We start from the raw sequence: 27,999 nt of genomic DNA, 5'->3' as shown, positions 1-27,999 counted from the left end.
AAAAAAAAAAAAAAAAAAAAAAAAAAAAAAAGATAAAAAAAAGAAAGAGGGAAAAGAGTATAAAAAAAAGAGAAAAAAAAGGTTTTAGTGCATCTCACCGTCGTCGTCAACCCTGCGAAGGTACGAATTTTCTAAAACTCAGATTCTCGCTTTCATTATATGCGGCGGACCGGAAAACCGCCTATATATGCCTTTATTGCGCGTGGTGGGATGGGACCCCGGTCCGACGCCAATGACGAGGTGGGCAATCACCTAAACTCCATTTCGGCGCTCGCGGCGCACCGAAAAATCGCCTATACACGCCTTTATTGCGCGTGGTGGGATGGGACCCTGGTGCGGCGCATACGACGAAGCGGGGTAATTTATAAGTACCCGTACGCGGGGAAAACAAATGTGTTCATTTTTTTATGCAGGTGCACCCGAAGACCCCATACACGCCTTTATTGCGCGTGGTGGGAGGAAAGTACACGGCCGCAGTGTCCTAGTCTGAGGGCACCTACCATAAACGCCTTTATTGCGCGTGGTGGGAAGGCTAGTCTCCCAAAATTTCCCCTAAACAGGGGAGACGCCGGGAGGCTGCCGAAATTTTGACTGAAGATTCAAGGACTTGGACAGAATTTGAACAAATTGAACTTGAACTTGCACTTGGACTTGTACTTGGACAAAATATAAAATGACATAAAATTTAAATGATTAATTTGAACTTGAATTTAACTCAAATGATTTAAACTTGAACTTGAATTTAGTTTGAACTCAAGAAAACCACAAAGAACTTAACTCAAATTTGAGCCTCAATGAATCATGTTTTGAATAAAAAATCAAGCTTAAATCAAGCTTGAGCATATGATGTTGAACTGGACTCGAACTTGGATTTGCCTTGGACTACAAGGAATTTTGCTTGAATGCAAATAACAAATGACAAGGACTCAAATTCAAACAAGATGAAAGAAGAATTTGAACTCAATTTGCACCAAACTCAATCAAGAAGAACTTGATTCGAGCTTGGACTTGAATTGGGTTTGCATGAAGAACCATTTCTTGAATTTGGATAATCTTTGAATGATGATATTGAAATTAAATGTGAATATGTAAGTAATGGACTCTTGATAAGCAAGTCTCAATGTATATGAATGATGAATAATGAAATTTAGATGATTTAAAGTGTCCAATCAAGTTGACTTGCAAATGAGAGCAAGTGATATCTATATTGATCATACAATCAAAGGCTACTAGAAGGATTTTGCATGAAGTGTATGATGAATACGATGGCACTTTCATAATCAACATATATATGCAAACAAACTAGTGGAAAACCACCTTCAAGGATAAAGAATTTGCAAGTGAAGTTTGTTTGCAAGCAACAAATGAGTTCCATAAACATTGAAAGGAAATATACAACGAGTCTTCAACTACAAAGAAATGACTTCAAATCTACTAACTTCAGAAGATTCAGTATCAGGGAGCACATTTCCCATAGCTCGAGTCTGAAGCCTGAATGGGTGTAAAAGGTCGGATCCAACATGCCAAAATATGGCTGGATCGCTGGCAGTTCTGTCTACTCAATACGGCAACAAAAAAGGCTGCAGTAGAGGGCCCCATTTTAGCAATTAGAGGACAAAGAGCTACTAAATCCTAGCTCTCTTAATCTGATGAACTCAAGTGACTCGGATTAAAAGTCTTCTCTAGTGGTTAAGGATTAAGATACTACCCACATTTGGTACTATCAACTGAATCCAAGAACCCACAAATCTTTCGTCAGGTCCATCTCAATAAGCATAGGACAGAAAGAGCTAAAATTTTTGGAATTTAAACTAAATCCAATGGCTACTGATTCCAACTAGTGGCTGAAGCGACATTGCTCAAAACTATCCTAAAAGACTGGGGGCATTTTAAATATTTATTTGGATCGACATCGTGCTGCGTGCCGAGATCTCCAAATAAATATTTAAAATTACCTGTGGTACCAACAACACAAGTCTAAAATTCAAACTTAGAGTACAATTCCAGCACACAGCTCAACACAGCTCAGAAAAAAAAGGAAGAAACACTGAAAAAAAAATCCTCCACATATATATAATGATCATCATGAGGTACAAGTATATGGAGACTCAAGGCGCTACAAGAAGTACAGACCAAAAAACAACGAACGAGGACGTATCAAAAAAAGCGAGCCCGTAACTACTCCAGCCTGTCAGTGATCGTAGCCAAGGTTTGAAACTCTGACTGGGCGACCTGAAACTGCTCCACGACACATGTTAGCGAAGCGTCTGCATCCAGCACCTCCTGCTGCAAAGATCTATGACGTTGCTCCTCCCTTCTAATGAGACGATCCCGTCGGCTACGTCTCTCTTGTATATGAAGCCTCCGAGACATCTCCTGCATAAAATACCTCCAAATATTCCGCATACGGGTTGTCACCCCGTCTTCCTCCCTAGTCATATCAGAAGTACTCTGACGGTGTCTCCTCAGAATCTCTACACTACGGTCCTGTAGGTCGTGAGCACCATCAGCCCTCGCTCTGCAGCTGACAACCATCCCCTCTATCTCTGGAAGTGTAACCGTAGACCGAGTGATCGAGAGGAAGCTTAGTTGCCAAATGCAGGATTCTGCCTCGCGACACACTGCCTCCCAAAAAAGTAGCTCAGTGGTGCCCCCATACTTGGCAATTAGGCCAAGGAGCTGGTTGGTAGTAGAAGAAAAGTCATGCCAAGACTCTGGAGACCTTCACTTAATGCTAGAAACTAACTTTCTCAGAGCCTACGCCAAGTGACCATACATCTCAGTGATCATGGAGGTCGGGGGTAGAGGAACTAGGCATTCTATCTTTGAAGTGTAATCATATCCCGCGGGAACTACACAAAAGATTGGAATCAATTAATATGGAGAAAATATTATAATAATGCATTTAAAATAAATTAACTTATAATAAATACATACCCGTGGAGGGACGCACATAGTCGGCTGGGTAACTGGCTAGAGCTGAAGGACCCGCAGGGTCGGCTGGGTAGCTGGCTAGAGCAGAAGTAGGTCCCACAAGGTCGGTCGAGTAACTGACAGGAACGGGAGAAGAGATCGCAAAGTCAGTCGGGTGGCCCTCAGGGAAGAAAGAGAATTTCATGGGAACCAAGCCTAACGGTGGCAGCGTGTGTGGAGGCCCTCCAAAGAACTATGAAAGTAGAGTGGCGCCGGTACCAGAGGACTCGCCTAGACAGAATGACCCGTAGGGGTCCACCGAAAAAGAAAAGTCATAGGAGGGTCCTAGTGTACTGTAGCCCATAAAGTCTGACCTCCTCAGCTCCTGTGCATCCTCCCCAAGGTCCCTATGAGAGGGGCGAGCGTCTAGGGACCGCCTGGAAGAGGTAACAAGCTGAGAGCTGGCCTGCCAGCGAGAAGACCGGGAAGACTCTGCCTGAGGTGGCGCAGGTGCCACGTCTGGAACTCTGGCAGGAGAAGAAACAACATCTGTAGAAGTGGTACGAGCCTCAGTGTGTGTTCCTGCACCAAGAAAATATATATCAAATGACCAAATATTTATCAAACTAAATGCTGACAAGAAGAAAAGATGAGAAGAGATAGGGTAGTACCTCTGTCACCAACAACCTCTGGAAGACTCCGACGGGACTTACGTCCCCTCGACGATCCAAGCTCCCGTACCCGACGCTCGTACCTCCTGGCGCCGTGCTCCAAAGCAGGTCCGAAAGACAACCGTACCCATGACAGTCGGGTGTAACTGACTCCTGTCTGAGCAGATGGCTGGGCTAAAAGAAAACTGGAATCTGTCCCTAGCCTCAGTAAGTGCGCCCAAGTCACAGCGGCAACGTAAAAAAGAGTCTCGGGTGGAACTGTCCCCATGTGTAGTACATCTGTGACCCCTGGAAGGAGTACCTGCCCGTCGTAGGCTGTAGCCTGTGAAAACCCAAACTGCCTGGCCATCCTGTTGGGCTGGTAGCCCTCCGACGTCACAAAGCCACCCTGACGGTGACACAACCATCCTGGGCGCATGCTGATAAAGTACTCAGCAACCGCCAAACTCTGATTACGGAGCAGCAGTGTACGTCTACCTATATGATCGACTCTGTCAACTAGAACTATACCCCTCTAGTGGGGTGGCAAGCTAACAGTGTCTGGCTGGTGTACCAAGGAAAATCGGTCTGAGACTGATTGCGGAGCAAAGAACACCCTAATCCTCTCCGACTCAAAAGTAGAAGAAGCCTGAAAGAGCTATAGAACAGTGGGAAACCCTCTCTGCAAAAAGTAGGCCGGAGTCTCTAAACAAGAAAAGGCTCCCTAGACGTGCAAGTTAACCAAGGCATACAAGTACTGCCACGATAAAGCTGAATCATGCACATCCAAAGAACTAGCATCAGAAGTAGTCCGTAAAACTCTGTACACTCTAACAAGGACAGCAGGAGCAAGAGCAAGCCTCTGTCCCACCGACAACTGACTGGCTGCTAAAAGAATGCTACATCTTAAAGACTCCGTCCTGAGCGGAAGTATGAAGAGCCAAAGCGCCAAAAATCCTGCTAGCAGTAAGTCCTCGTCGACACCTGGTAAAGCTGGAGAAACGAGGCTAGTGGAAGGAAAGGGCTCGGCAGTCTCCTCTGTCAACGAAGTGCCGCGCTGAAACCAGAGTCAAACGGGTCGTGTAGAGAGGCTGCGGCTGGAAACAATAACCTCTTCTGAAGGAAGCTACGAATATAAAGGTCCACAGGCATGGCATCTCGACCACGCCTCGACAAACGCGACTCCCGGTACGTGCGCCTGTAGTGCTGGAGAAGTGAAGGGTAAACGACCGGTAGTGCCAACCTGCCTCTCCCATCACCGTCTGTTGAAGGAACTCTGTGAAACAACTGCTCATCTGGAGGTACACACTCCTCAAAATAGTGTCCAAAAACAAGAAGTCCGGAAACTGTCTGTAAATCTGAAAGGGTAACTGTAAGCTCTGGATCCGTCCAACTGCTGAGTCTCTCGGCCATTCTAGAGGGGGTGACGACTGTAAATGACGATGGCTAAGTAGACTCGACTGTCCAACTGGCTCGAGCTTGTCCGCTGTTGGCACTAGAATATCACAAGTACCCAAGTTAACCTGTGCCAAGGAACTCTCTGACGGGTCGTACTCCTCGTACTACAGTCTGAGACTGATGACCCACCTCTCTGGGTTCTCAAAGCCAACAGAACCCACCGAAAGCTCTGAGAATAAGGGGAAGCGAGCAAAGAAGTCGTGAAAAATGTCTCGCCCTCGCAGCATATCCTTATGCTGCTCCAATCTATCTCGGACATCGACACTGCCCTGAGGATCATGTCTATTTATCGCCTCCCAGATGGCGGCCTCACTAGGCTCACCTGGGGGCAGATCATCAGGTCTCTGCCAACGAAACATTCCCTACACGGGGAAGACAAAAAAGAATGGTCAAAGAACATAAATGATAATAAAAAAGAAAGGGGGAACTACTGAAGACCGTCAACTAACATATAACAAACGTGATTCGCTCTGGGCGCGTACCACATTTGTTGGGGGGCATTTGTTGACCTCTACAACCAACCCAATAATCTTAAATTCGATAAAGAGAATTCAGCTTTAATATGGATTGCATTGAGTTTTGTTATGCACTGATGGAAGAAGCAATCAAATAGGGAAAGCCAAGCTCCTATTAATGGAGTTGATTTGTACAGAAACATTTCCCTTCTATCCATTATGAGCCATCGTGGAATGGGAAAGACAACTCTCTTGCAATACTATGAAGAAGAAATGGCAAAAGGAATTTGATCTTAAAATGTGGGTTTGTGTTTCCACAACTATGATGTGAAAAAGTCATTGCAGATATTTTGGAATCTCTTAGTGGGCCTTGAAGAAGGTCAGTGTTTGCAACTCCTTAACTCTCATGTATTTGCTGATGAAGAGAATCCTAATGATTATAAAGGATTAAGATCCATTGATGGAGAGATAGTCAAAAAGCTTTCTGGATCTCCATTGGCTGCAAAGGTCTCGATGATGCTCAAACAAAGTCCGATTGCAAAACGGACTGCGTCATTGCGTCTGGAACGTTGCCGACATTAAGAATATACATTTTATTTAATCAATTTGAATCTTCTGAGGAAGTGTCGTGAATTTCGAGGCGATCCGCATATGATCCAAAGACATACGTTACGAGGGAAATGAGACCTCGACGATGCTCAAACGAAGTTCGATCGACAAACGGACAGCGCCATTACGTCCAGAATTTGTTGGCATTAGGAATATACATTTTATTTAATAAAATCGCATTGTTTGAGACAGTGTCGCAAATTTTGAAGGCGATCCAAATGTGTTGCGAAGGCACGCATTACGAAGGAAATTAGCCTAGTCAGTGGCAAAATGACGTCCGATTATAAAATGGATGGCACCATTGTGTCCCGAACGTCGTCGATATTAAGAATATATATTTAATTAAAAGTCATTGTTGGAGAAATAATTAAAAATATTTTAAGATCTCCATTGGCAACTAAAGTCATTAGTCGTGTTATGGAGGACAAATTGGATGAAAGGCATTGGAGGGCAGTTCTAAAAGAGAGAGAGAGAGAGAGAGAGAGAAAGGGCAATTTATTGGGTCAGAATTTTATCTTAAGGCTGAGCTGTAAAGTCCTGCGAAATCATCTACAAAATTGTTTTGTATTTTTGTTGCATGCTTCCACGAGATCATACGTTTAATAAAGATGAGTTGGTCTAAATATAGATTGCATTGGGTTTCATTCAACAGTCTCAAGGAATAACTGTGGAGGATATTAGATGAAGATATTTTGATGTCTTAGTCAAGAAACCTTTCTCTGACAAGATTCGATTTCAACACAACATGTTACAAAATGCATGATTTACTACACGAGGTGGCACTTGCTCAAATTTTCGAAGTATCGGAAAGCATTCGTTTGCTGTAAACCTTTGCTCCGTACCTTAAAATGATGCCCGAGACAATTGGATATGTGTCACATCTCTAATACTTGAAGATTCTCCAAACTTTACTGCCAAGATCTCTAAGGAAACGGTATCATTTGCAATTCATAATCTAGAATTTGGGAAGCTTATTCATCACAATTTTTTGTCGAGAGACATGAATAACTCTACAAAAGTGCATTACATGCAATTGCTATGGGAGGATCTCTCTGGAATACATAGAATCGGAAAGCTAAATTCTCTTCAACAATTAGATGGATTTTATGTTAAAAAATGAGAATGGCTTCAAAATTTTAAAGCTTGAGCATATGAATGATTTTTGTCAGTTAAGAATTAAACTTCTTTAAAATGTGAAGGATGTCGAGGAGGCTTGCAATGCCAAATTATGTGCCGAGAGGCGAAACTTATTAATTCAGGGAAAATTTTGATTTCGCCAAGAACGTGCTCGACGACCTTCAACTACCAAAATGTTTAGGAAATTTAATTGAAAAGAAATACATGGATGCAAGATCTACAATATGGATAAAAAAAATTTGTTGGGTTGTCCACACATTAAATCTCTTCATTTGGCTGATGAAATAAGCAAGACTTGCAACACTAAAATATTTAATAATTACAAGCTACTCCAACCTGATTCCTCTTGGCAGATATGGAGAAATGAAGGTTGTTATTAATTGTCATCCCGTGCTCAACAATCTCATTATAAATGTGTTGTGGGTGTTACTAATAGATGTGCTGAAGAATATTGCCTCCTTAGAAAAGCCGATTATCACAGATAAAATGACAAGGCTTTGTTACTATCATTAATATAACAAGGTTTAAGAGATCAGCCAAGCTAAAAGTCAAACAAGAAAGTCATGATCAAATTAATGCTAACCTTGTATCAATCAAACTCCTTTTGTCAGAAATCTTCTGAATCCCAGATATTTCGCTGAAGCAAAACCTCGGACAGGGCTTCCCTTGATTCAAAGCGCGGCTTCGTCGTTAAAAGAGAGCAAAAGGAACTAATTCTTTTTTTACACACAGCAAAGCCTTCAAACTTCTGTCCGAGTTCAGCTCTCAAGTGCCTCCTCCGATCTTACCTCTCCCACGCTGCGAACTCCAGATTCTCTCCGATCTTCCCAGCCTTGCAACTAAACCTCCTCCTACGCGTTTTGCCGTATCCGGATTAGGTGGGTTTCTCCCCTTCGTCGTTGCTCACAACAGCAAGATGAAATCCTCTTTTTAAAGTATTCAATCCACTACAAGCCGAACCGCTACCAAACAAAACCCTCAAAGCCCAAACAAAAATTTCCAACTTCCAACCTATAAGCTGTTAACAACACATCCTTTCCTCTTGTTTTATTTTTGAACTATAGTCATCTCATATCTCCTCACGTGATTTCATTAGCACATTGCAAGGGAAAAAGGTAAAAGTGAATAATGAGATTCCTATGCTTTGTTGACCATCATAATTTCCCATGTCCTTGTTGTTATAGTTATCAAGGTGGTAGGTTTAATTATTTGTGCTGTAACTTTTAAGTTAATTTCTGTTGCTATTTATTACTTGGTTATTAAGTTCCTTTTTTTTTACTGTTTTGTTTTGTCTTTAGCCGATTTAAAAAAAAAAGAGAGCTTTTTCTTTTATTCTCTCACTTTTCAGCCATGTCAAAAGATCACACACACACTTCTGTAATTTACTCTACAAAAAAAAAAAGAGTGAAGTTTGATTTCTTTTCTTTTGTTTGTTTTGTTCTAACTTATTTCTGTTTAAAAAAAAATTTCTTAGTTATTTGTTTTGTTTGAGTCTGTTATTAAGTTCTTTGGTTGACGTTGTTGCATAAATATTTATATGCTAGTTTATATATTTTCTTATGTACATATATGGCTCATATAAGTATATTTGTAAAAAAAAATGAGACAAAAGTTGGACTTTGCTTTCTGCCCCAACGTGTAGCAGTTTCTCTTATTCAATCTTGTGTTCAAATATCTCCCCACTTTAATCAATAGTAGTTTCACTTTTACTAGCAGTTACTTGTAGTAAACTATATTATGATCCTTTAGTCATAATTTCACACGATTCTTGCATAATTTTACTTTCGGTCATTTATTTTTATTGTTATATGTATTTTTTTTATTATATCTGATATTTACATTATCTATATTTGTATAAATATGTATGTGTGTGTGAGTTTGTGTTTTTTTTTAAAAAAAAAAAAGAGGAAAATGGAGTTCCAAGGCAACAACATTTTTTTTTTAATATTTGAAGATTATTAAATGAATGTCACCAATTGTTTGTGCTATTATTAAATTTAAAAGCAATGTATGCATGATTGTTGAGATGCTCACAAATGTACGTGGACTCAAAATACACATCAGGAGCAAACGAGTGGAATATGGATTTTGGATATCTTTATATCTGTAATTTCATGCATGATTTAGTGATGTATTAAGTATGCCATTCATCTTTTCTGAGAAGATCTCAACTACAGTGAAATTTCTTTTTGAATTCTAATTGGATTAATTAATTTTATTAACTTCTTTTTTTTTGCACTTCAGAGATTCAGTTAATTGACTATCTGAACTATAGTTAATTTAATTAATTTCATTAATTATTTGAACTATAGTTAATTTAGTTAATTAATTATTTCGATTTTAATTAATTAAATTAATGCCATTACTAATTTATGCATCATTTTGTGATATATTCATGTTGTATATTTCTCTTGCCACTCGTCGTCGCAACCAATGTTGCAAAAGTATAAAATTCTAAACTCAAAACCTTAAGCTTGATAGCTCATTTCAAAGTTTGTGGCGCACTGGAAAACCGCTCATACACGCCTTTATGCGCGTGGTGGGATGGGACCCCGGTGCGGCGCCTACGACGAGATGGGAAATCACCTTAAGGTCCATCTCGGCGTCCGCGGCGCACCGGAAAATCGTCTATACACGCCTTTATTGCGCGTAGTGGGATGGGACCCCTGTGCGGTGCCTACGGCGAAATAGAGTCATTTATAAGTACCCTCGAGCGAGGGGAAAGCAAACTGTGTTTTTTCTTTATTGTTATTTTTATGTAGGTGCACTCGAAGACCCCATACACGCAATTATTGCACGTGGTGCGAGTAAAGTACAAGGCCGCGGTGTCCTCGTCTGAGGGCACCTACCATACACGCCTTTATTGTGCGTGGTGTGAAGGCTAGTTTCCAAAAATTTCCCCTAAACAGGGGAGACGCCGCGAGGCTGTCGAAATTTTAACTGAAAATTCAAAGACTTGAACAAAATTTGGACAAATTAAACTTGAACTTGTGGACCAAATAAAAAAGACTAATTTTAAATTTAATTAAAATAAAATTGAAATGAGCTCGTACTTTAAAATGACTTGAATAATTTGATTAAAAGTTTGATCAAATAAAGAAAAACAATGCTTGTGATTGCAACAAATTGAGCTCAAATGAACATTAAATGATCATGACATTCAAAATCAAATGAAATTGAATATAAGAGAACAATATTGAATTGAGCTTTGACATTGAACTCAAGCTTGTGAATAAGGAATTTGATTCAAATTTGACTTGTGAAATTGAACTCAAGTAAGGACTTGAAGCACATACATAGAATAGAACTTGAATCATTTGTAAGAGAACTTGGTTTGAACCAAGTAAAGGGGACATAGAAATTGAACTCAAACAAAGAACTTGTATGCTTAGACATTGAACTTGAGCTTCACAAAGTCAAGTGAAACTTAAGCCTGAATGGATTTTAAAAAATCAAAACTCATAAAATCATGGAAATAAGCCATGATCAAATAAATGAGAACTTGACATTGGATAGATGAATGTCAAAGTACAAATAGAGGTTTGTAAGTAACATCAATAAAATACTGAATATCATTGGTGGTGAGCAAAACTCCAAAGTTGAACTTAATGCAAATAACTTCTATGTCAAATCATGCAATCAAACCTGCAAGCAACAAGCATCAACATGTGAGAAAGAGGAAATGATATATGATGATTCAAAGAAATTAAAATGGGACCAAATTTTGATTTTCTGAAATGACATTTGAACAATTCCAAGCAATCTACAAATGAGTGTAGGTTGGATTGTGATCCTCTCACAGTTAATTGAACACTAATTTCTTGAAAGATTCAAGACATCGCCACTTCAATCAAATTGAGAATGTTAATAGTATCAGGTTCATCATGTATATTGCAAGTATAATGTGATCTTTAATTGAAGAAGACTATGGGAGAAAGAGCTTGATCATGGAGCCATAGTATGAGGCCTTTAGATAATGATAACCCGACTCCGACCAAATTCTGAATGTCAAGATTGAATAATACTATCGAGGCTTGCGCGTTCTCGATAAATTAGTGATCTCCAAAGCTTACACTGATGATTGTATAGGACTCAAAGGTGAAGGATATGTGATGTACACTAGCTCTTATGGGCCGTTGTAGGAGACCGTCGTACACACTAAGTATTACCTACAAAGCAAATATAAAGATCTGCAATACATACAATCTCTCGACAAATACAGATGTATGCATAACATGCCACCCTCTGTAAATACATAAAAGACTACAGTAAATGCAGTATTCTGTAGTCAACTTCAGTCTAAAGATAAATACATCTATCTCCAGCAGTAGTTGATGTATTGTAAAGACCAAATACAACAATAAAGTACATGACAGATACGAGCTCCCACGAGCTTCTATTGGAGCCCCACTATAAATATCAAATATCATCTACGAACAACATGCAATATGACCACAATGATTACAAGTACCCATGGACCACTGTAGAAGACTCGTAGTACACCCAGTTTATTATCCATGAGCAAGATACAGTAATTATATCAAGTGCAAGTGCTTATGAGTTACAGTGGAAAACTCATCATGCATACAACAAGCTATCTACGAGCATCTACAAATACAAAGCATGAGTTTAGTTTGTGCACTACAATCTATCCGTATAAATCATACAAGTAGTGCACGACAGTCTACCTGTACGAAGAAGCAAACAACTCTATTTAGAAGCTGATACGCCATGCCACTATATCTGCAACATTCGTACAAGCAGACAAAAGGTGTCCACATACTGCTACGCCGCGCCACCGGATCTGCAACATTCGTACAAGCAGACAGAAGGCGTCCACATACTGCTACGCCACGCCACCGGATCCGCATCATTCGTATTAGCAGACAAAAGGCGTCTACAAATATTCCAAAATATCCTCACACATGCACTGTAGTTTGTACACACTTAGGTACACTAAAAGAGGGTATACAATCAACACCCGCATGGGCCCCGGCGAGCGTGTTATAGAAATACACGTGACGTCTAGGGATGCTGCGTGGTTTATCAAATTTTGAACCTGATCCTCCTAAGAAGATAAAAGGAGTGGACAGGGTTCAATTATAAAATGCCCCCAAAAACTCGCATGAGCCCCAGCGAGCGTGTTATTAGTACACACGTGATGTATAGGGATGCTGTGCGGGTTATTAAATTTAAACCCGATCCTTCTAAACAGGTAAAAAGAAGTAGATAGAGTATAATTACAAAATGCCCCCAAACCCGCACGGGCCCCGACGAGCGTGTTATTGGTACACACGTGACGTCTAGGGATGCTGCGCGGGTCAACAAGTGAATTCAGATTCGAACCCAATCCTCTTATGCGCATCAATAGGAGTCGACAAGGTTCGAACCTTCAAATAAATACACGGTTGTGTTAACTGGTGTGTTTATTTTAATCCATTTATATAAGGCCTTCAAGGCCTATAATTAAGAGAATTCACTGATAAAGGCACGAAGCCTATAGGAAACCTGATCCTCTGTCGACAGCTCGACTGAGTTGACAAGGTTCATCCATAAATTACAAATATTTTCAAATGATCCCCTGACACCCCGATGATGGCCGTGTTGACTACAGATCTCAACCGGAGGGGTTTCTAAATATTTTTCAAATGCCTCCCAAAAGTCCATTTCAAATATTTAATATAGCTCCACCCGAAATACCCATAAAAATCCAAAAAAACTAAAACTCCACAAAATCCAAAAATCCACAAATCCCAAATTTTAAATATTTAAATTTGAAATTCAACCCATCAATCACTTAAAGCAAAATCCATCCACCCTCCGCAACACAACGATTTTTCAAGCTGGACAATTTAAAATTTTCTTCAGCTCACAAAAAAGCTAAATGCCTATTCGAAAATATCACTATGATACATTCTCAAATAATCTCCTGCTAGTAAGGACGTGGTATGTGTCCTCTGATCGCCGGTTTGCGCCAAATGGCACCGCAGGATAAACGGTTATGACCCGGGGCCCTCTGATATGTGATATTTATAGTGGGGCTCCAGCAGAAGCTCGTGGGAGCTTGTATCAATTGTATTATTTATGCACTTTGTTGTGGTATTTGGCTCATGTAGTACATCTACCACTGCTGCATGTAGGTAGGTAGATATTTTCCTTCACAGATTAGAATTAACTTTAGGATACTGCATTTATTGAAGTTCTTCTATATCTACCCATAAATGGCATGTTATACATACATCCGTATTCGTAGAGGACTCATATGTATTGCAGATCTTCTTTATTCACTTGTGTATGGATTTTGAGTGTTTGTTGGTATTTGCACCTTGATCGACATAAAACTTTCTCAACTTTTGCTGAGAGCCTCATACACTTGATTGTAAGCATATTGTTATCCTTTCAATTTGATCTATATTTGCAAGAAAGTTGTTGTGTTTGTTGCATATTTGATTCTTCTTCTTGAAGATACATCTACTTGCAGGATAGCTCCATGGTTGTGAGTTGTGTTTACCACATGTCACCCATTTGTGTTCGCTAATGATTCGTTGAACTCGTTGCATGTGGATCTAATTAATCTATAAGAGATTGATGTGTGTATTTGCAGATTTATTATTGACTGTCGGAATGACTACAACCATTGCTAATTTTCTCACATACATTCATCAACAACCTACTATTAAGTGTCACTCATTTGTGTACACTTCATGCAAAATCCTTCTAGTAGCCTTTGATTGTATGATCAATATAGATATCACTTGCTCTCATTTGCAAGTCAACTTGATTGGACACTTTAAATCATCTAAATTTCATTATTCATCATTTATATACATTGAGACTTGCTTAGCAAGAGTCCATTACTTATATATTCACATTTAATTTCAATATCATCATTCAAAGATTATCCAAATTCAAGAAATGGTTCTTCATGCAAGCCCAATTCAAGTCCAAGCTCGAATCAAGTTCTTCTTGATTGAGTTTGGTGCAAATTGAGTTCAAATTCTTCTTTCATCTTGTTTGAATTTGAGTCCATGTCATTTGTTATTTGCATTCATGCAAAATTCCTTGTAGTCCAAGGAAAATCCAAGTTCGAGTCCAGTTCAACATCATATGCTCAAGGTTGATTTAAGCTTGATTTTTTATTCAAAACATGATTCATTGAGGCTCAAATTTGAGTTAAGTTATTTGTGGTTTTCTTGAGTTCAAACTAAATTCAAGTTCAAGTTTAAATCATTTGAGTTAAATTCAAGTTCAAATTAATCATTTAAATTTTATATCATTTTATATTTTGTTCAAGTATAAGTCCAAGTGCAAGTTCAAGTTCAATTTGTCCAAATTCTGTCCAAGTCCTTGAATCTTCAGTTAAAATTTCAGCAGCCTCCCGGTGTCTCTCCCGTTTAGGGGAAATTTTGGGAGACTAGCCTTCCCACCACGCGCAATAAAGGCGTTTATGGTAGGTGCCCTCGGACGAGGACACCGCGGCCATGTACTTTCCTCCCACCACGCGCAATAAAGGCATGTATGGGGTCTTCGGGTGCACCTGCATAAAAAATGAACACAGTTGTTTTCCCCGCGTACGGGTACTTATAAATGACCCCGCTTCGTCGTAGGCGCCGCACCAGGGTCCCATCCCACCACGCGCAATAAAGGCATGTATAGGCGGTTTTCCGGTGCGCCGCGAGCGCCGAAATGGAGTTTAGGTGATTGCCCGCCTCGTCATAGGCGTCGGACCGGGGTCCCATCCCACCACGCGCAATAAAGGCGTGTATAGGCAGTTTTCCGGTCCGCCGCATACAATGAAAGAGAGAATCTGAGTTTTAAAAAATTCGTACCTTCGCGGGGTTGACGACGACTGTGAGATGCACAAAAACCTCTCTTTTTCTCTTTTTTTTTTTCTTTTTTTTATACTCTTTTCCCTCTTTTTTTTATCTTCTTTTCTTCTTCTTCTTTTTTTTTTAATGCTCTCTCTATCTCCCCTTTTTTTTTTAAACAATCTCACAATCACCTTTTTTTTTTACATACACACACATGCATGTACACAAATATATGCTCAACAGTATTGATTGACAAAAATACCTATAGCATTAACTTCACCAAATAGCAACATTAATTAATATCCATAAAAAAAAAATCAAAAGCAAACAATAATAATGAGGTTGAACTGAAAGTTTGCTGTTTGAAGCTTTCTGAGGGAATGTGAAAGATTACCTTGGTTGAAATGAGATAGTGGGGTGATACAACAAATGAAGGGAGGGATTAATGTCTTTTGGATAATAGATTTATGAGGTGAGAAGCTTTGTTGGCTGCAGCATGCAAGAGGTGGGCTTATCTAAAGAATTGGTGAGCTTCATTCAGCCACTAATGACACAAGCAAAGAGGATAAACAGGGAGTTCTGAAGAATATCTTAAAGCAAACTATAAGTACATGCATTTAATATCATTCTTAATGTAAACAATTAATGATAACAATTTATTTAATTACAGAAGTTAGTAAATGTGAAGGAATCTCACAGCAGCTTTTGCTCATTCCCTTGGAATATGCAAATGAGCTCACGGATGGAAATGCAGGACAAAAGGAATAGTTAATAAAATGAAGAAGCTTGTGGGATGTAAGGAGGTTGCATGCGGATGAACCTCTTAGGGACGGACAGGCTACAGGTGAGTTTGACTAAGATTGAAGATGAGTAGAAGGGAAGGAGAGAGACTTCTACTGGTTCATAGTAGAGGTGGAGAAACCAGCTTTTGGAGGGGAATGACTTGATCGTTTGTAAGTGGAGATTGCTACAGCGAGTGGATGAGACTCTGCTCGTAAACTGCGAAGTTCCTGTGCCTTGAGCTCTCAGTAGAAGCTGTATGATTCCTGTCACAGTGGAGGCGGAAGTTTTAGGTTGATAACAGAAAGAGGACGAGCCGTTGGATCTGTAGCTCAAATAAGGCGTTCTTGATCGCAATGAAGAGAGGCCGCCTACCGGACAGCTGCAGGCCACCGACGCAGGCGAATCTTTGAGTGGGAAATAATGGTCGGAGATAAATCCGACTTTGGACGATCGGACCTTTCTTTGTTTGCTGCTGGCGCAAGAAGAGATCGTAAGCTGCTTGGAGTAGATGGATTGTTGAGTAGATGGAGCTGCCAACAATCCGGCCATATTTGAGTTTGTTGGATCCGACCTTTTACACTCATTCAGGCTTCAGACTTGAGCTATGAGAATTGTGCTTCCCAATGCTGATTGTACTGAAGCTGATAGATTTGGAGTCATCCTTTGTGGTTGCAGATTTTGGAGCCTACGAACATTCGGTGATTGTTCGAAACTCATCCTTCCACTGGAACTTTGATTCTCCAGTCATTTAAAAGAATTTTGTAGAATACGATCACTTGAACTTGTTGAATCAAATTTGCCTTCGTTCTTCCTGCAATCCTTACTGACGGGTTGACGAAGTGGGGGTTCCGCTACTACGGCCTTTCTTATGGCATGTTCAGTAGACGGAGCTGCCAGCAAACCGGCCATATTTGGGCATGTTGGGTCCGACCTTTTACACCCATTCGAACTTTAAACTTCAGGCTGTCGAAAGATTTTAAGCTGTTTCGGCTCAATTTGTCGGAGTGTGTAGCTACAAAAGTCTCTTTCTTGACTTTTGAGTCTTTGTTCATTGGAGAAGATAATGTCTCTAGCTTTTGAAAGACCACCTGCATATACTTTGAAAAACAAGCATTTGTATTCTTTAACATAAAAGAACATTTGTATTGATAATTTTAAATATTTATTCGGGAATCTCGGCATGCAGTGCAATGTCGATTCAAATAAATATTTAAAATGCCCCCTGTCTCGCAGGGACATTCTAGAATAGAATAAATTTGAAAATTTAAAATTTTAAATATTCATTTGGGGATCTCGGCGTGTAGCACGATGTCAACCCAAATGAATATTTAAAATGCCCCTGTCTCATCGAGACATTTTGGATAAGCTTTGTATATTTGAGATTTTAAATATTTATTCAAGGATCTCGGCACAGCGCGATGTCGACCCAAATAAATATTTAAAATGCTCCCAATCTGATGAGGGATTTTGAAATGCATTTTTGCTATACAAGAGAATTTCAAAAAATGAATATAAGCATGCACTGATAACTATGCACATAGAATTTTGATCATCATAAAGTACATTAGTCATGAAATTTTTCATGCTTGATACTTCTTTGAATGTCAGCCGTTGATTGGTGGCATAGGTCTCTGACCGTTCAGATCGATCAACTGATATGCTACTCATTGAAACACCTTTTCGATAAAGAATGGGCTCTCTCAATTGGATACAAATTTGCAACTGATTTTTCGGTGTGCGATGATTGATCTCCTCAGTACCAGGAATATAGCACTCATCCTTTTAATGTATTAGCTCATCAAATATACGTGTCATTACCGATTGATAGGTGACACTAATATTCTTCAGGATGAAAGGCATAACTATGTAGTAGAATATGCCTACACATATTCTGAATAATGTATGATTTTCATCTTCAGTCACCATCTTAATTTGATTATATCATAACAATTCGTCGGTAAAGGAAAACATAGCATAGTTGAAAGTGTTGTCAACTAGGAGTTTAAATACCAGGAGCAGAAAGTCATATTTTGAGCACGACTTATAGAGGTCTCGAAAATTCATGCAGATACGAATCTGAGCATTCTTCTTCTTCATCGGGATAATATTGACGATCCAACCAAGATATTTTTTTTCGTATGAAGCATGCCTCTGTGAGTTTCTTCATTTCTGCGATCACATGTTCTTCAATCTCCAATCTCATTCTCCTTAGAGTTTGTTTGATAGGTGCTGCATCTGGTTTGATGGCTAATCTGTGAATTGCCACATCATGGGATAAGCTAGACATCTCAGCGTATGTCCAGGCAAGGCAATCCCTAAATTCACAGAAAATCTTTTTCATTTCCTCTACTTGCTCTTTGAGAAGAACATCACTTATGCAAGTCGGGCGATCATCTTCTTCAGTCTGAGAGGAAATATTTGAAAAGCTACATGATTTCTTGTAAGAATTTTCAAGGTGTCGACCATCGAGGACATTATCTGTAGGGAACCTCTTTGGGACCCACTTTTAATGAATTTCATTAATGGTGAATCTCTAGGAGGTCCCACTAGATGTTACACAATTCTTTGAATATATATTTATTTTTTCTGGAGATGTAGATCTCCATATTTATTTTCACTTATGTCGGGACCTTTCAGTGATGGATTCTTGGATATGCATCCAAGTGTCACACCCCGATGCTCACCGTACATATCTTGATTCTTTATCTATTTAGCCATCATAATAGATGGTTGCTTTTACCTCTATCGGGACCTTTCAATGATGTATCTTTAGACATAAGGACCAACTGTCACATCCTGATATTCACCGTACAGAGCTCAATATCATCATTATTTTTTTACTGCTACTATAGCATTTAAACGACTAGCCAAAGATGGAAAGAGAAACCAATCCCCAGCGGAGTCGCCAGAAATCTGTGGGCTCCGAAAATTCGGCCCCGGCCTCCGCCCGCTTTTTTTTTTATTCGGCGAGGCAGTTTTAACGGATAAATTTCGGGGTAAATTTTGGAAGGCAGATGGGTTTGTGGATAAGACACTACCCAGAGATTTTGCCCTCATTTTGCGAGGACTTTATGATCTGAGTTCTGGTTTCCTATAGGCGCAAGCCCCTATAGTTAATTACCCCTCTCAATCATGAGAGAGAACTTTCGATTAAGGCTAGTTGTCAATCAGATACGTAAAGATATACGTTATCTGACACATAGTAGCAGCATTGGGTATTGAGATTTGGAAATTGAGGAGTTGGGTTTGGATTTGGATATTTGGAAAGATTTGAAAAGTTTGATATTTAAAACAGAAATTGCACCATCGTGCACTTAAAACGGATGATGGGGGAATGGATGATAGACCCGATCAAAATCCCATGGTTCCGTCGTCCCGGGCCATTGTGGTCCCTAGTCTACTTAGTCATAGGAGGTAGTTGACCCAACCTGACAAAAGGATCCTTGTCGACAGCCATGGGTTGCTTCATCCAAGGGGACCTTGTAGACCTGGGATGGGTGTTTGTCTAAGGGGACAAATTTGAATCCACCTTAGCTAACAAAGGGCTTTGTGCCCCATCGATCATATCTTATTGATTCATATCTCAAGGATTTGATGCCACTAAGGAGCGTATCGGCGCTGGCCATAACCGGTATTTCGTGGTGCCATTTGGCAGCAAAACCACTCGGTTCAGAGGGCCCCGGGTCATAACCGTTTATCCTGCGGTGCCATTTGGCGGCAAACCCCCGGTCAGAGGACACGTATCACGTCCTTACTAGCAGGAGATTATTTGAGAATGGATCCTAGTGATATTTTCGACTAGGCATTTAGTTTTTTTGTGAGCTGAAATAAATTTTAATTTGCCCACCTTGACAAACTGTTGCGTTGTGGAGGGCGGATGTATTTTGCTTTAAGTGATTGATGGGTTGAATTTCAAATTTAAATATTTAGAATTTGAGATTTGTGGATTTTTGGATTTTGTGGAGTTTTAGTTTTTTTGGATTTTTATGGGTATTTCGGGTGGAGCTATATTAAATATTTGAAATGGACTTTTGGGAGGCATTTGAAAAATATTTAGAAACCCCTCCGGTTGAGATCTGTAGTCAACACGGCCATCATCGAGGTGTCAGGGGATCATTTGAAAATATTTGTAATTTATGGATGAACCTTGTCAACTCAGTCGAGCTGTCGACAGAGGATCAGGTTTCCTATAGGCTTCGTGCCTTTATCAGTGAATTCTCTTGATTATAGGCCTTGAAGGTCTAATATAAATGGATTAAAATAAACACACCAGTTGACACAACCGTGTATTTATTTGAAGGTTCGAACCTTGTCGACTCATATTGATCCGCATAAGAGGATCGGATTCGAATCTGAATTCACTTGTTGACCCGCGCAGCATCCCTAGACGTCACGTGTGTACCAATAACACGCTCGTCGGGGCCCGTGCGGGTTTGGGGGCATTTTGTAATTATACCCTGTCTACTTCTTTTTACCTGTTTAGGAGGATCGGGTTCAAATTTAATAACCCGCGCAGTATCCCTAGACATCACATGTGTACTAATAACACGCTCGCTGGGGCCCATGCGGGTTTTATGGGGCATTTTATAATTGAACCCTGTCCACTCCTTTTATCTTCTTAGGAGGATCAGGTTCAAAATTTGATAACCCGCGCAGCATCCCTAGATGTCACGTGTATTTCTATAACACGCTCGTCGGGGCCCATGCGGGTGTTGATTGTATACCCTCTTTTAGTGTACCTAAGTGTGTACAAACTACAGTGCATGTGCGAGGGTATTTTGGAATATTTGTAGACGCCTTCTATCCGCTAATACGAATGTTGCGGATCTGGTGGCGTGGCGCAACAGTATGTGGACGCCTTCTGTCTGCTTGCACGAATGTTACAGATCCGGTGGCGTGGCGTAGCAGTATGTGGACGCCTTCTGTCTGTTTGTACGAATGTTGCAGATCCGGTGGCATGACGTAGCAGCTTCTAAATAGAGTTGTTTGCTTCTTCGTACAGGTAGACTGTCGTGCACTACTTGTATGATTTATGCGGATAGATTGTACTGCACAAACTAATCTCCTGCTTTGTATTTGTATATGCTTGTAGATAGCTTGTTGTATGCATGATGAATTTTCCACTGTAACTCATAAGCACTTGCACTTGATATAATTACTGAATCTTGCTCATGGACAATAAACTGGGTGTACTACGAGTCTTCCACAATGGCCCATGGGTACTTGTAATCGTTGTAGTCATATCGCATGTTGTTCGTAGATGATATGTGATATTTATAGTGGGCTCCAATAGAAGCTCGTGGGAGCTCGTATCTGTCATATACTTTGTTGTTGTATTTGGTCTTTACAATACATCCACTACTGCTAGAGATAGATGTATTTATTTTTATACTGAAGTTGACTACAGGATACTGCATTTACTATAGTCTTTATGTATCAACATAGGGTGGCATGTTATGCATACATCTATATTTGTCGAGAGATTGTATGTATTGCAAATCTTTATATTTGCTTCGTAGGTGATACTTAGTGTGTACGACAGTCTCCTACAACGGCCCATAAGAGCTAGTGTACATCACATATCCTTCACCTTTGAGTCCTATACAATCATCAGTGTAAGCTTTAGAGATCACTAATTTATCGAGAATGCGCAAGCCTCGATAGTATTATTCAATCTTGACATTCAGAATTTGGTCGGAGTCGGGTTGTCATTATCTAAAGACCTCATACTATGGCTCCATGATCAAGCTCTTTCTCCCATAGTCTTCTTCAATTAAAGATCACATTATAATTGCAATATACATGATGAACCTGATACTATTAACATTCTCAATTTGATTGAAGTGGCGATGTCTTGAATCTTTCAAGAAATCAGTGTTCTATTAACTGTGAGAGGATCACAATCCAACCTACACTCATTTGTAGATTGCTTGGAATTGTTCAAATGTCGTTTCAGAAAATCAAAATTTGGTCCCATTTTAATTTCTTTGAATCATCATATATCATTTCCTCTTTCTCACATGTTTATGCTTGTTGCTTGCAGGTTTGATTGCATGATTTGACATAGAAGTTATTTACATGAAGTTCAACTTTGGAGTTTTGCTCACCACCAATGATATTCAGTATTTTACTGATGTTACTTACAAACCTCTATTTGCACTTTGACATTCATCTATCCAATGTCAAGTTCTCATTTATTTGATCATGGCTTATTTCCATGATTTTATGAGTTTTTGTTCTTTAAAATCCATTCAGGCTTAAGTTTCACTTGACTTTGTGAAGCTCAAGTTCAATGTCCAAGCATACAAGTTCTTTGTTTGATTTCAATTTCTACGTCCCCTTTACTTGGTTCAAACCAAGTTCTCTTACAAATGATTCAAGTTCTGTTATATGTATGTGCTTCAAGTCCTTACTTGAGTTCAATTACTCAAGTCAAATTTGAATCAAGTTCCTTATTCACAAGCTTGAGTTCAATGTCAAAACTCACTTGGTCCTTGTTTGAATGATCATGATTAGAACTTATCATTCAATGCTTGTAGAGATCACAAATCCCTTATAAAATCATCATTTTGATCATTTGATATTTGATTGCAATTTTTTTATCCTGATATGAAGCTCAATTCAATATTGTTCTCTTATATTCAATTTCATTTGATTTTGAATGTCATGATCATTTAATGTTCATTTGAGCTCAATTTGTTGCAATCACAAGCATTGTTCTTCTTTATTTGATCAAACTTTTAATCAAATTATTCAAGTCATTTTAAAGTATGAGCTCATTTCAATTTTTTTTTATTAAATTCAAAATTAGTCTTTTTTATTTGGTTCACAAGTTCAAGTTCAATTTGTCCAAATTCTGTCCAAGTCCTCGAATCTTCAGTCAAAATTTTGACAGCCTCCCGGCGTCTCCCCCGTTTAGGAGAAATTTTGGGAGACTAGCCTTCCCACCACGCGTAATAAAGGCGTGTATGGTAGGTGCCCTCAAACGAGGACACCGCGGCTGTGTACTTTACTCCCACCACGTGCAATAAAGGCGTGTATGGGGTCTTCGAGTGCACCTGCATAAAAATAACAATAAAGAAAAAACACAGTTTGCTTTCCTCTCGCTGGAGGGTACTTATAAATGACTCCATTTCGCCGTAGGCGCCGCACTGGTGTCCCATCCCACCACGCGCAATAAAGGCGTGTATAGGCAGTTTTTCGGTGCGCTGCGGACGCCGAAATGGACCTTAAGGTGATTTCCCATCTCGTCGTAGGCGCCGCACCGGGGTCCCATCCCACCATGCGCAATAAAGTCGTGTATGTGCAGTTTTTCGATGTGCCACAAACTTCGAAATGAGCTATCAAGCTTAAGGTTTTGAGTTTAGGAATTTTATAACTTTGCAACATTGGTGGCGACGACGAGTGGCAAGAGAAATATACAACATGAATATATCACAAAATGATGCATAAATTAGTAATGACATTAATTTAATTAATTAAAATTGAAATAATTAATTAACTAAATTAACTATAGTTCAAATAATTAATGAAATTAATTAAATCAACTATAGTTCAGATAGTCAATTAACTGAATCTCTGAAGTGCAAAAAAAAAGAAATTAATAAAATTAACTAATCAAATTAGAATTCAAAAAGAAATTTCACTGTAGTTGAGATCTTCTCAGAAAAGATGAATGGCATATCTAATACATCACTAAATCATGTATGAAATTACAGATATAATGATATCCAAAATCCATATTCCACTCGTTTGCTCCTGATGTGTATTTTGAGTCCACGTACATTTGTGAGCATCTCAACAATCATGCATACATTGCTTTTAAATTTAATAATAGCACTAAAACAGTTGGTGACATTCATTTAATAATCATCAAATATTTAAAAAAAAATGCTGTTGCCTCGGAACTCCATTTTCCTCTTTTTAAAAAAAAAAAAAAAACACAAACTCACACACACATACATATTTATACAAATATAGATAATGTAAATATCAGATATAATAAAACAATAAAAATAAATGACCGAAAGTAAAATTATGCAAGAATCGTGTGATTATGACTAAAGGATCATAATATAATTTACTACAAGTAACTGCTAGTAGAAGTGAAACTACTATTGATTAAAGTGGAGAGATATTTGAACACAAGATTGGAATAAGAGAAACGGCTATAGGTTGAGGCAGATAGCAAAGTCCAACTTTTGTCTCCTTTTTTTTTACAAATATACTTATATGAGCCATATATGTACATAAGAAAATATATAACCTAGCATATAAATATTTATGCAACAATGTCAACCAAAGAACTTAATAACAGACACAAACAAAACAAATAACTAAGAATTTTTTTTTTAAACATAAATATGTTAGAACAAAACAAACAAAAGAAAAGAAATCAAACTTCACTCCACTTTTTTTTTTTTTAGAGTAAATTACAGAAGTGTGTGTGTGTGATCTTTTGACATGGATGAAAAGTGAGAGAATAAAAAGGAAAAGCTCTCTTTTTTTTTTTAAATCGGCTAAAGACAAAACAAAACAGTAAAAAAAAAGAACTTAATAACCAAGATAATAAATAGCAACATAAATTAACTTAAAAGTTACAGCACAAATAATTAAACCTACCACCTTAATAACTACATCAATAAGGACATGGAAAATTATGATGGTCAATAAAGCAAAGGAATCTCATTATTCACTTTTATCTTTTCCCCTTGAAATGTGCTAATGAAATCACGTGAGGAGGTATGAGATGACTATAGTTCAAATATAAAATAAGAGGAAAGGATGTGTTGTTAACAGCTTATAGGTTGGAAGCAGGAAATTTTTGTTTGGGCTTTGAGGGTTTTGTTTGGTAGCGGTTCGGATTGTAGTGGATTGAATACTTTAAAAAGAGGATTTCATCTTGCTGTTGTGAGCAACGACGAAGGGGAGAAACCCACCTAATCCGGCCACGGCAAAACGCACAGGAGGAGGTTTAGTTGTAAGGCTGGGAAGATCAGAGAGAATCTGGAGTTTGCAGCGTGGGAGAGGTAAGATCGGAGGAGGTACTTGAGAGCTGAACTCGGACAGAAGTTTGAAGGCTTTGCTGTGTGTAAAAAAAGAATTAGTTGCTTCTTCTCTCTTTTAACGACGAAGCCGCGCTTTGAATCGAGGGAAGCCCTGTCCGAGGTTTTGCTTCAGCGAAATATCTGGGATTCAGAAGATTTCTGATAAAAGGAGTTTGATTGATACAAGGTTAGCATTAATTTGATCATGACTTTCTTGTTTGACTTTTAGCTTGGCTGATCTCTTAAACCTTGTTATATTAATGATAGTAACAAAGCCTTGTCATTGTGATAATCGGCTTTTCTAAGAAGGCAATATTCTTCAGCACATCTATTAGTAACACCCACAACACATTTATAATGAGATTGTTGAGCACAGGATGACAATTAATAACAACCTTCATTTCTCCATATCTGCCAAGAGGAATCAGGTTGGAGTAGCTTGTAATTGTTAAATATTTTAGTGTTGGAAGTCTTGCTTATTTCATCAGCCAAATGAAGAGATTTAATGTGTGGACAATCCAACAAATTTTTTTTATCCATATTGTAGATCTTGCATCCATGTATTTCTTTTCACTTAAATTCCCTAAACATTTTGGTAGTTGAAGGTCGTCGAGCACGTTCTTGGCGAAATCAAAATTTTCCCTGAATTAACAAGTTTCGCCTCTCGGCACATAATTTGGCATTGCAAGCCTCCTCGGCATCCTTCACATTTTAAAGAAGAAGTTTAATTCTTAACTGATAAAAAATCATTCATATGCTCAAGCTTTAAAATTCTGAAGCCATTCTCATTTTTTAACATAAAACCATGTAATTGTTGAAGAGAATTTAGCTTTCCGATTCTATGTATTCCAGAGAGATCCTCCCATAGCAATTGCATGTAATGCACTTTTGTAGAGTTATTCATGTCTCTCGACAAGAAATTGTGATGAATAAGCTTCCCAAATTCTAGATTATGAATTGCAAATCATACCGTTTGCTTAGAGATCTTGGCAGTAAAGTTTGAAGAATCTTCAAGTATCAGAGATGTGACACAAATCCAATTGTCTCGGGCATCATTTTAAGGTACAGAGCAAAGGTTTACAGCAAATGAATGCTTTTCGAGACTTCAAAAATTTGAGCAAGTGCCACCTCGTGTAGTAAAACATGCATTTTGTAACATGTTGTGTTGAAATCGAATCTTGTCAGAGAAAGGTTTCTTGACTAAGACATCAAAATATCTTCATCTAATATCCTCCACAGTTATTCCTTGAGACGGTTGAATGAAACCCAATGCAATCCATATTCAGACCAACTCATCTTTATTAAACGTATGATCTCGTGGAAGCATGCAACAAAAATAAAAAACAATTTTGTAGATGATTTTGCAGGACTTTACAGCTCAGCCTTAAGATTAAATTCTGACCCAATAAATTTCCCTCTCTCTCTCTCTCTCTCTCTCTCTCTCTCTCTCTCTCTCTCTCTAGAACCGCCCTCCAATGCCTTTCATCCAATTTGTCCTCCATAACACGACCAATGACTTTAGTTGCCAATGGAGATCTTAAAAGATTTTAAACTATTTCTCCAACAATGACTTTTAATTAGATATATATTCTTAATATCGACGACGTTCAGGACGCAATGGTGCCATCCATTTTATAATCGGACGTCATTTTGCCACTGACGAGGCTAATTTCCTTCGTAATGCGTGCCTTCGCAACTCATTTGGATCGCCTTTAAAATTTGCTACACTGTCTCAAACAATGCGATTTGATTAAATAAAATGTATATTCCTAATGCCAACGACGTTCTAGACGCAATGGCGCTGTCCGTTTGTCGATCGGACTTCGTTTGAGCATCGTCGAGACCTCGTTTCCCTCGTAACGCATGTCTTTGGATCATATGCGGATCGCCTCGAAATTCACGACACTTCCTCAGAAGAATCAAATTGATTAAATAAAATGTATATTCTTAATGTCAGCAACGTTCCGGACGCAATGACGCAGTCCGTTTTGCAATCGGACTTTGTTTGAGCATCATCGAGACCTTTGCAACCAATGGAGATCCAGAAAGATTTTTGACTATCTCTCAATCAATGGATCTAAATCCTTTATAATCATTAGGATTCTCTTCATCAGCAAATACATGAGAGTTAAGGAGTTGCAAACACTGATCTTCTTCAAGGCCCACTAAGAGATTCCAAAATATCTGCAATGACTTTTTCACATCATAGTTGTGGAAACACAAACCCACATTTTAAGATCAAATTCCTTTGCCATTTCTTCTTCATAGTATTGCAAGAGAGTTGTCTTTCCCATACCACGATGGCTCATAATGGATAGAAGGGAAATATTTCTATACAAATCAACTCCATTAATAGGAGCTTGGCTTTCCCCATTTGATTGTTTCTTCCACCAGTGCATAACAAAACTCAATGCAATCCATATTAAAGCTGAATTCTCTTTATCGAATTTAAGATTATTGGGTTGGTTGTAGAGGTCAACAATGGCGTGTTGAGTAGATGAAGCTGCCAGCGATCCAGCTATATTTGTGTGTGTTGGATCCGACCTTTTACACTAATTCATACTTCAGATTTGAGACATGAGAAATACGCTTCCCAATGCTGATTTTACTGAAGTTGGTAGATTTGGAGTTTTCCTTTGTGGTTGAAGATTTAGATCCTACGTACATTTGATAGTTGTTCGCGACTTTTCCTTTCCATTAGAACTTTGATTTTTCGGCCAATTAGGAGAATTTAACATACTACGATCACTTGAACTTGTCGAGTTGGATTAGCCTTTGTACTTTCTACAAACCCTACTAACGGGTTGACGAAGTGGGGGTTCCTCTACTGCGGCCTTTCTTATGGCGTGTTGAGTAGACAGAGCTGCCAGTGATCCGACAATATTTAGTCGTGTTGGATCTGGCATTTTACATCCATTCGAACCTAAAGCTTCAGGTTGTTGAAAGACTTCAAGCTTTTCTGGCTCAATTTGGAGTGTATAGTTGCAAAAGTCTCTTTTTTTACATCTGAATCTTGGTATGTTGCAGAAGATGGTGCTTAAACTTTTGGAAGATCACATGCATATATTTTGAAAAAGAAATCGTTGTATTTTTCAGCATGAAAGAATGTTTATGTTAATGATTTTAAATATTTATT

The 27,999-nt window shown here is 38.9% G+C and overlaps 2 protein-coding genes across 4 annotated transcripts in view; both read right to left on the bottom strand.

The window, feature by feature from the left end:
- LOC110101454 (isochorismate synthase, chloroplastic) overlaps positions 1-27,999 on the bottom strand; it is a 71,629-nt gene that overhangs the window by 10,686 nt on the left and 32,944 nt on the right. The gene's annotated exons all lie outside the window — the stretch shown is intronic.
- On the bottom strand, positions 8-9,106 carry LOC114579239. The gene is made up of 2 exons (XM_028693214.1): positions 3,585-9,106; positions 8-3,495 (listed from the first exon to the last, which is right to left on the bottom strand). The coding sequence occupies exons 1-2, from the start codon at positions 4,000-4,002 to the stop codon at positions 3,167-3,169; spliced, it is 747 nt and encodes a 248-aa protein (XP_028549047.1). The 5' UTR covers positions 4,003-9,106; the 3' UTR covers positions 8-3,166.

The sequence above is a fragment of the Dendrobium catenatum genome, unplaced genomic scaffold, assembly GCF_001605985.2.
Source record: "Dendrobium catenatum unplaced genomic scaffold, ASM160598v2 fragScaff_scaffold_242, whole genome shotgun sequence".
Lineage (NCBI taxonomy): Eukaryota > Viridiplantae > Streptophyta > Magnoliopsida > Asparagales > Orchidaceae > Dendrobium > Dendrobium catenatum.
This window is presented reverse-complemented; position numbering and strand designations above follow the sequence as displayed.